This window comes from Oncorhynchus mykiss, chromosome 12, assembly GCF_013265735.2.
Source record: "Oncorhynchus mykiss isolate Arlee chromosome 12, USDA_OmykA_1.1, whole genome shotgun sequence".
NCBI classification, from domain to species: Eukaryota; Metazoa; Chordata; class Actinopteri; order Salmoniformes; family Salmonidae; genus Oncorhynchus; species Oncorhynchus mykiss.
In genome coordinates, this window is record NC_048576.1 from 62,568,397 (window position 1) to 62,579,143 (window position 10,747).

At 42.1% G+C, this 10,747-nt stretch overlaps 1 protein-coding gene across 1 annotated transcript; it reads left to right on the top strand.

Moving 5' to 3' along the window:
* The first annotated feature begins 202 nt into the window (after positions 1-202).
* LOC110537952 (ferritin, middle subunit-like) lies at positions 203-2,330 on the top strand. Its single transcript, XM_036938024.1, has 4 exons — positions 203-504; positions 871-1,017; positions 1,238-1,363; positions 1,784-2,330. Exons 1-4 carry the CDS (start codon positions 403-405, stop codon positions 1,937-1,939), a joined length of 531 nt encoding a protein of 176 aa, XP_036793919.1. The 5' UTR covers positions 203-402; the 3' UTR covers positions 1,940-2,330.
* Positions 2,331-10,747: the final 8,417 nt, after the last annotated feature.

Sequence of the window (10,747 nt, forward strand, 5' to 3'; positions counted from 1 at the left end):
TGAATAATGATGGCCAACGATATGATTAGCAAGAATTCATGAGAACACACAATGTTACATTCACTCCTGAGGAGTGGGATCGTCATCAAATGATCCGCATAGTTCCTGTTGAAATTCTAAAGGTGATTGGCCACGCTTTGTGAGGGTGGATTTCACTGACGCATTCGGGTTGGAACAATAAATAGAGCAAACAAGGATCCTTCCAGTTCACAAGTCTGAGAAGACGTATGAAGAAGTTCTTGCTTCAACAGTGATTGAACGGAACTCCTCTGCCTTCGTCCCGCATTATAGAACATTCCGGATTGATAACTTAACACTTAGTTGAACTATAATAGCAAAATAGTCGAATAAACCCTTTTTGTTTTGTACCGTTCATTTAGATATTAAAGATAATCTGCCAAAATGGAGTCTCAGATCCGCCAGAACTATCACCACGATTGCGAAGCTGCCATCAACCGGATGATCAATTTGGAGATGTTTGCCTCCTACACCTACACTTCAATGGTAAGGAGTCTACCAAGATGACCGTTTTGTTGATCTACCTGTTTATTATTATGCCTGCGCCTAAATTCCACTTTTCACCTGACTTTTCTGTAGCCAATAACCTCAACTCCGTTAAGTACACATTTGAGTTATACTTGGCTTGGCTATTAATTGCCTCCAGGTAGGTATAACATCCAAATGAAGCCGGGAATCTATCCTACCTTGGACAGAGCGCGTAACAACTCCTTGACAGGTTACCAAGTAGACTATAGACTAGACTTATTCATGCCTATATCATCAAGTTTAGTTGCCACAACATGAACAGAATGCAGTCATGTTTGGTTTTTTTTTTCTTCTAACTACAATGTTTTATGTTTATCCACCCAGGCTTTTTATTTCTCCCGTGACGATGTGGCTCTGCCTGGCTTCGCGCATTTCTTCAAGGAGAACAGCGACGAGGAGCGGGAGCACGCCGACAAGCTACTCTCCTTCCAGAACAAGCGAGGTGGACGCATTTTACTCCAGGACATCAAGGTGAGCCCTTGAGCATAGGAAACACATTTGACTGCGATTTGTTTTTACGCCATGGAGGAAAGTGTCTCCAGCGTTAAGTTGATATAGAGAACTTGGAGTAGTCCTGAACATACTGCCTCTAACCACTGAACTGAGTGAGAAGTGTAACTGTTCACTTTATCCTGACCTTAACGTCTGCTAGTAGTCCCTAACCCTCCTGTGTTCACTCTGGCCTGTGCAGAAGCCAGAACGTGATGAGTGGGGTAATGGGCTGGAGGCCATGCAGTGTGCTCTGCAGCTGGAGAAGAATGTGAACCAGGCCCTGCTGGACCTGCACAAGATTGCCTCTGACAAGGTTGACCCCCATGTAAGTTATGGTGGAACCACATGTATGTATCACATAGAATACAGGTACTGTCCCAGGAGATAACTAATGACACAGGATTGTGTGACCTGCTTTGCAAGTACACGATAGTCCAGATGCATACTATGCACACAATGCAGCTAATGCATATGGGGCGGCAGGTTGCCTAGCTGTTAGAGCGTTGGTCCAGTAACCAAAAGGTTGCTGGATCGAATCCTCTAGCTGACAAGCCAAAAATCTGTTCTGCCCCTGAACAAGGTAGTTAACCCACTGTTGCACGTTAGGATGTTATTGTAAATAATTTGTTATTAACTGACTTGCCTAGTTAAATCTGCACTTATGCCATTACCACCAGGCTCTTGTGTGTTACTGTATCTACAATGGTCTGTAGTCATTCTCTTGTCCTGTGTTTTCCCTCTTTAGCTGTGTGACTTCCTGAAGACCCATTACCTGAATGAGCAGGTGGAGGCCATTAAGAAGCTGGGTGACAACATCACCAACCTCACCAAGATGGATGCTGTCAAAAACAAGATGGCAGAGTACCTGTTTGACAAGCACACCCTGGGAGGCCAGAGCTAAACCACTTCCATCCCCAGGCTACGGCCTCCAGCCTCAGACCAGGACTCCTGGCTTCTCTGATAGATCCTACTGGCTTTGCATTTATAGGGAGGGGAGAGTGTTAAACTGGTGCAGTGCAACACAGCTGTAACATTGGTGTTTCTGACAACACTACTGTATTTTGGAGGCAAGGCATCTTGTAAAACAATTAAAAAGATCACAAATGTTTTTGTTGATGATTTCTAAGTGTTGACCTGTAGTAATGGATGTTGTATCAGTCTATTCAGGTTCTTTGCTCTGTCTTACTGAGTATCTTCATACCAGTGATAAATACTGACAATTGTAGACCTACTAGTGGCTGAGGGTCATAACAATAGGAGAAGTTTAATAAAGGAGGTTACGTCTGACCACAGAGGATGTCCTTTACTGTCCTTTATGAAGGACCCAACTGTCAACTCTAGGTCCATAGGAGTGAAATGTGTAACTACAGTTGCTGTAGACCTTCATTCTGCGTATGCCAAGTTTATAAAATGGCCAACAGGTCAATCAAACCCTTGCGTCCTGCTGGGTAAATCCGTTAGCCAGCTGTTATGGTGTATTTCTCCAATGATGACTCTTACTGACACAATCTTCACTCATTTTGTTAATTTCAGTTGGTAATGCACACTAGTTCCCCCTACAGCAAACTCTGAACTGAATACTCAATAGTAAATCTACAAGCCTCTCGTTCATCATACGGGGCTTATTGGAGCTGTCACATGGTTGCAAAAGATACTGATAATTTACTGAAATTACTGAAGTCTACCATTTTGGTAATTACAGGCAAGCTTAAATTTAATACTTTAAACTGAAAAAATATTGCTATTTATAACTGAGTTTCTAGTGGGTAGACCATTTGGTTAACGGGGAAAATGGCCTAATGAGAAGTGTCAAATCAACAATGGCATTTTTGATAACTGCATCTTTTCACAACTGCCACCAACATTTACAACCAAGAAGTATTGACATGGTAAAATAATTGAGTACATTTAAATAAAATATGGTGGTGTTCACTGAGTTGGTTTATATTTAGGGGAATGTTTTGCAGCGAAGTCATTCCATTTCAAAATATATTCTACCTATGCTAAGGCCACACAGAGGGCCAGAGATTTGTGATAACCTGACACTCCCAAAAAAGCCACTAGATGGCATCTGATTAAATAGCATATTCCTTAATTGACCAACATTGGTATTAGTTATGGATCCCATTTAGCTGTTAAGGCAGCATTTACTCTAAATGGGGTCCAGCAAAATAAAGGCAGTTCTATACATTACAAAACAGATTAAACACCACATTAAGGGTTTACCCCCAGGCCACTACCACACAAAATCCATGTGTGTGTGTCTATATTGCATATGTTATCGTGTCTGTGCCGATGTGTCTCTTCTCAATCCCTGCTGTCCCATAAGTTGTATTTTTATGTATTTTTAAAGTCTTATTTTACTTCTTGCATGAGCTACTTGGTGTGGAATAGTAGAGATGTCATGGCTCTATGTGGTACTGTGCACCTCCCATAGTCTATTCTGGATGTGGGGACTGTGAAGAGACCTGGAGGCATGTCTTGTGGGGTATGCATTGGCGTCTGAGTTGTGTGCTAGTAGTTTAAACTGACAGCTCGGTGCATTCAACATGTCAATACTTCTCACAAATACAAGTAGTGATGAAGTAAATCTCTCCTCTACTTTGAACCATGAGAGATTGACATGCATAATATTGTTAGCTCTCTGTGTACATTTAAGGGTGAACCGTGCTGCACATTTCTGGGCCAATTGTAATTTTCCTCAGTCCTTTTTTGTGGCACCTGACCACATGACTGGACAGTAGTCCAGGTGCGACAAAACAAGGGCCTGTAGAACCTACCTTGTTGATAGTGTTGTTGAGAAGGCAGAGCAGTGCTTTATTATGGACAGACCTATCCCCATCTTAGCTACCATTCTATCATAATGTTTTGAGATTTAGTTGAGGTTTAGGGTTTAGTGTTTTAGTTCGTCAACATACAAAGACACACAGGCTTCACTCTGCGCCAGTGGCAAGTCATTAGTAAAGATTGAAAAAGTAAGGGACCTAGACAGCTGCTCTGGGGAATGCCTGACTCTACCTAGATTATGTTGGAGGCTTCCATTAAAGAACACCCTCTGTGTTCTGTTAGACATGTAACTCCAGATCCACAATATAGCAGGGGACGTAAAGCCATAACACATACGCTTTTTATAGGCAGCAGATTTTGAGCAATATTGTGAAAAGCTGAAGTGTTTTATTTTATATTTCTGTATTTTTAATCTTTATTTAACTAGGCAAGTCAGTTAAGAACAAATTATTTTTGACAATGACGGACTACCCCGGACGACAATGGGCCAATTGTGCGCCAGCCTATGGGATTCCCAATCACGGCTGGATGTAATACAGCCTGGACTTGAATCAGGGACTGTAGTGACACTTCTTGTACTGAGATGCAGTGCCTTAGACTGCTGCGCCACTCGGGAGCCCTAACAAAACATCTCCCACAATCTTTTAATTTATCCATTTCTCTCAGCCAATCATCAGTAATTTGTGTAAGTGCGTACATGTTGAATGCCCTTCCCTGTAAGCGTACTGAAAATGTAAATTTATTTACTGTGAAATAGCATTGTATCTCCTCAAAAAAAGTTTACTAACGGTTGGTAACAACCTGATTGGTCAGCTGTTTGAGCCAATAAAGGGTGCTTTGCTATTCTTGGGTAATGGAATGACTTTTGCTTCCCTTCAGGGCTGAGGGTGCACACTTTCCTGTAGGCTTAGGTTGAAGAGAGGACAAATAGGAGTTGCAATATCGTCCGTCCGCTGTCAGCCTCAGTCATTTTCCATCCAAGTTGTCAGAACCAGGTGGCATGTCATTGATGATAGACCATTTTTTCACCTCTTCCACACTCACTTTATGGAATTCAAAATAACAATGCTTGTCTTTTATAATTCGGTCAGTTATGCATGGATGTGTAAGTTCAGAATTAGTTGTTGGCATGTCATACCCAAGTTTTCTAATCTTGTCAGTGGGTTTTGTGGTGAATGAGCCATCTGATTCAATGAATGAAGGAGCCCGAGTTTGTATTTTTGTCCAACACTTCATTTAAGGTGCTTCAAAGCTTTTTTACTATAATTTTTACTATAATTTATCTTTGTTTCATAGTACATTTTCTCCTTCTCCTTTTTGTTCACTTTAGTCACATGATTTCAGAATTTATTGTACAGTATGTTTGCCAGTCAGCTGTGCAGCCAGGCTTATTTGCCATTCCCTTTGCCTCATCCTTCTCAACCATACCATTTTCCAACTCCTCATCAATCCATGGGGATTTAACAATTTTTTTGCAGTCATATTCTTAATGGCTGCATTCTTATTAATAACTGGAATAAGTCATTTCATAAATGTGTCAAGTGCAGCATCTGGTTGGTCCTCATTACACACCACAGAACAGCAAATATTCTTTACATCTTCAACATAGGAATCACTACCTAAGCTGTCATTTTTGACTGAGACTGTAAAAGCATGCTTTAAGCCATGTACATTTGTTGATTGCTAGGCGTACAAATACCATTATTTCTTGGTATACAGTATTTGAAACAAGGTCTTGTTTGGCTTCAACCGGACTAGATTGTGAACAACTCTTGGCAGAATGCGTTGCTTTACAACCGTGAAGGTGATCAGCACAATATTGTTTGAACTGCAGCACCCCAAACGATTCATTCTCGAGTTTGTTTAGCAGAGGCTGTTTATGTTTTTTATGTTTTGGTTCTACGACCATCATAACATTCAATCATCAATTAATTGCATTCAATATAGTTTTCTTCTCTATGCTGCCTGCAGAATGATCTATTTTGCCTATGCCCATACGACAGACTTCCTGACGGGCCGCCCCCAGGTGGTGAGGGTAGGCAACAACATCTCCTCCCCGCTGATCCTCAACACTGGGGCCCCACAAGGGTGCGTTCTGAGCCCTCTCCTGTACTCCCTGTTCACCCACGACTGCGTGGCCACGCACGCCTCCAACTCAATCATCAAGTTTGCGGACGACACGACAGTGGTAGGCTTGATTACCAACAACGACGAGACGGCCTACAGGGAGGAGGTGAGGGCCCTCGGAGTGTGGTGTCAGGAAAATAACCTCACACTCAACGTCAACAAAACTAAGGAGATGATTGTGGACTTCAGGAAACAGCAGAGGGAACACCCCCCTATCCACATCGATGGAACAGTAGTGGAGAGGGTAGCAAGTTTTAAGTTCCTCGGCATACACATCACAGACAAACTGAATTGGTCCACACACACAGACAGCATTGTGAAGAAGGCGCAGCAGCGCCTCTTCAACCTCAGGAGGCTGAAGAAATTCGGGTTGTCACCAAAAGCACTCACAAACTTCTACAGATGCACAATCGAGAGCATCCTGGCGGGCTGTATCACCGCCTGGTACGGCAACTGCTCCGCCCTCAACCGTAAGGCTCTCCAGAGGGTGGTGAGGTCTGCACAACGCATCACCGGGGGCAAACTACCTGCCCTCCAGGACACCTACACCACCCGATGTCACAGGAAGGCCATAAAGATCATCAAGGACATCAACCACCCGAGCCACTGCCTGTTCACCCCGCTATCATCCAGAAGGCGAAGTCAGTACAGGTGCATCAAAGCTGGGACCGAGAGACTGAAAAACAGCTTCTATCTCAAGGCCATCAGACTGTTAAACAGCCACCACTAACATTGAGTGGCTGCTGCCAACACACTGACACTGACTCAACTCCAGCCACTTTAATAATGGGAATTGATGGGAAATGATGTAAATATATCACTAGCCACTTTAAACAATGCTACCTTATATAATGTTACTTACCCTACATTATTCATCTCATATGCATACGTATATACTGTACTCTATATCATCGACTGTATCCTTATGTAATACATGTATCACTAGCCACTTTAACTATGCCACTTTGTTTACATACTCATCTCATATGTATATACTGTACTCGATACCATCTACTGTATCTTGCCTATGCTGCTCTGTACCATCACTCATTCATATATCCTTATGTACATATTCTTTCCCCTTACACTGTGTACAAGACAGTAGTTTTGGAATTGTTAGTTAGATTACTTGTTGGTTATTACTGCATTGTCGGAACTAGAAGCACAAGCATTTTGCTACACTCGCATTAACATCTGCTAACCATGTGTATGTGACAAACAAAATTTGATTTGAAAAAAAAGACAGTTGTTGGTCGGAGCGCATCACCAAAGGATCGCATATTAATCGTGCTGGATAATTCATTGCGGCCAGTAGGTCAAACTAACATCTAAAATGAGTCACTCAGAAAAAAACGAATCATGAGTTCAGAAGTCTTGAGTCAGTAAAAAGTTGTTCAAAAATAATTATTTGTTCTTGAACTGCACCTCATTAGCCAGAGGTGACACTGCAGGTTCCAAGGTGGTGTGGCAAAATGTGTATGTGTCTTTTCTGGGGCCTAGAGTGTTTCCTGATCTCATGACCTGGTCAGGTATGGGTCCTGGGTCCTCTTCGTAGGCCTATCTCTATTATGAAAAAAATTCTGGAAATGTCACATTTACATAAGTATTCAGGCCCTTTACTCAGAACTTTGTTGAAGAGCCTTTGGCAGGGATTACAGCCTCGAGGGGTCTTGGGTACAAGTTTTACACAACTGTATTTGTCCCTTTCTTCTCTGCAGATCCTCTCAAGCGTTGTCAGGTTGGATGGGGAGCTACACAGCTATTTTCAGGTCTCTCCAGAGATGTTCGATCAGGTTCATGTTCGGGCTCTGGCTGGGCCACTCAAGGACGTTCAGAGACTTGTCCCGAAGCTACTCCTGCGTTGTCTTGGCTGTGTGCTTAGGGTCATTGTCCTTTTGGAAGGTGAATCTTTGCCCCAGTCTGAGGTCCTGAATGCTCTGGGGCAGGTTATCATCAAGGATCTCTCTGTACTTTTCTCCATTCATCTTTCCCTCGATCCTTACTAGTCTCCAAGTCCCTGCAACTGAAAAACATCCCCACAGCATGTTGCTGCCATCACCATGATTCACCGTAGGGATGGTGCCAGGTTTGCTCCAGACGTGACGCGTGTCATTCAGGCATTCAGTACATGTGAATGACACTAAGTGGCAGTGTTTTACAACTAATGCCGGTTTGCCTGAGGCTGATGCCGTGCAGGTGTTTGTTCACATGCATATACACACACTCTCATTCAAATCAACACAAACAAGAACACACACATACATGTAATAGTGCCAGACATGCACACAAACATATACAGTTGGCATTGCTGTTATGATTTTAGTTGTCCTTGATGTCTTTTCTTTTAAAATGTATTTATTATATATTTTTTGCATTGTTGTTTGCTGTTTTCTTCTGTCTTTTCCTTTTTTCTCTTTAGTTCATTATCTTGGTTGTTGGTGCATTGGGGGGTTATTTTGGGTGGGGATTGGAATTAATTGTATTTTTTATTTTATTTTTTTTCCCCGGGGGGGGCTATTGGGGAACTGTGGGGGGATCTTGAACCCTTAACGTTTTTTGGCCTGGTGGTAGATCGGTCAACATGCCCTTGAGCAGGTCATTGATCCTGGATGCTTCTGTGTGTCGCTCTGAATGGGAATCTGTTGGATGACTGGTATGATGTAGTTATTGAGCGGCTTCACTGCAAGTATATTGTATGTTTCGAATATTTTTTTTTATTTTTTTTTTTTTTTTTATTTTACCTTTATTTAACCAGGCAAGTCAGTTAAGAACAAATTCTTATTTTCAATGACGGCCTGGGAACAGTGGGTTAACTGCCTGTTCAGGGGCAGAACGACAGATTTGTACCTTGTCAGCTCGGGGGTTTGAACTCACAACCTTCCGGTTACTAGTCCAACGCTCTAACCACTAGGCTACCCTGACGCCCCATATTCAATAAATAATAAATAAAAAATAAATACAAAAAGAGTTCAGTCTTGGTTTCATCAGACTAGAGAATCTTATTTCTCATGGTCTGAGAGTCTTTAGATGCCTTTTGGTAAAGTGTGCTGTCATGTGCCTTTTACTGAGGAGTGTCTTCAATCTGGCCACTCTATCATAAAGGCCTGATTGGTGGCGTGCTGGAGAGATGGTTGTACTTCTGGAAGGTTCCCCCGTCTACACAGAGGAACTCTAGAGCTCTGTCAGAGTGATCGTCGGGTTCTTGGTCACCTCCTGAACCAAAGCCCATCTTCTCCGATTGCTCAGTTAGGGTTAGGGTTCCATTTTTGAATGATGGAGGCCACTGTGTTCTTGGGGACCTTCAATGCTGCAGACATTTTTTGGTACACTTCCCTAGATCTGTGCCTCAACAAAATCCTGTCTCGGAGCTCGACGAACAATTCCTTGGACCTCATGGCTTGTTTTTTTTGCTCTGACATGCACTGGCAACTGTGGGACCTTATATAGACAGGTGTGTGTGCCTTTCCAAATCACGTCCAATCTTGAATGTACCACAGGTGGACTCCAATCAAGTTGTAGAAATATCTCAAGGATGATCAATGGAAACAGGATGCACCTGATCTCAATTTCGAGTCTCATAGCAATGGCTCTTTATGTAAATAAGGTATTTCTCGTTTTTGCAAAAATGTCTGAAAACCTGTTTTCACTTTGTCATTAGGTCGTATTGGGTGTAGATTTATGAGGGGAAAAATGTGTTGTATCTATTTTAGAATAAGGTTGCAACAAATTGTGGAAAAAGTCAAGGGCTCTGAATTTTTTCCGAATGCACTGTATCATACTAAATGGAGGGATACAAATTGACATCCCAAATCCTACAAATACCACCTGAGGCCCTTGTGCAGTTGTTTCACAACATTTCTTAATGCAATAAGGGGAGAAACACACGTTGAAAACAGCTTTGATGGCCACTGTTAAGAGGAAGATCCCAGCTTCCCATTAATCTTTTAAAAAATTCTGCTCTTAAAAATAAGTGAACTGCAGCATTTTAAAACCTGAGTTTTTAGAAACAGCTTGGTTTAGGCGTTACAGGGGGTATATGTATACAGCAATGCGTCGCTTAGCCATGCTAGCATCGCCCAGAATGGCTTGCCAAGTGTTTGTTAGCAAGCTGACAGCAGGTTAGGTTTCAACAGCCATTCCAGTAGGGGTTGGAAACTATAGAGAGCTTCTATTGGTCAATCGCACCCTGATATTGCAAAGTATTAGCATAAACGTAATGGTTTCGTTCTGTAAGATGGAACAGTGGGCAGCATTGAATTCAATGGACTGTTCTGAACAACCAATTGAAAAATGGTAATCGCCTTCAGAGGGCTAAATGTATTTTATTTTATTTATTTGTATTTTTTGTTCAACCTTCATTTGACTAGTCAAGCTAGTTAAGAACAAATTCTTATTTACAATGACGGACTACCAAAAGGCAAAAGGTCTCCGGCAGGGACGGGGGCTAAATGAAATACAAATATTTGACAAAACACCCATCACGACGAGAAACACAACACTACATAAAGAGACAACAACATAACAACATGGTAGGCAGTAACATCATTCTGTTGTAACAGATAGGCTTACATTATTCAGTGTTTATACATCCTTGGCTGAGTACCAGTGGAAAGTTAGGGACAACAAGATAATGTTTTGAGTTCATGATCTAGCTAATGATTAGCACACTGGGGTAAATGTAGATGGGCAACCCCATGCAACAGGTTATCATGCTTATTGCTAAATAACACACTTGCCTGATAATATGGACTGATATGGTATTGGGCTCATTTCTAGAAGGGAAAATTATATTTTA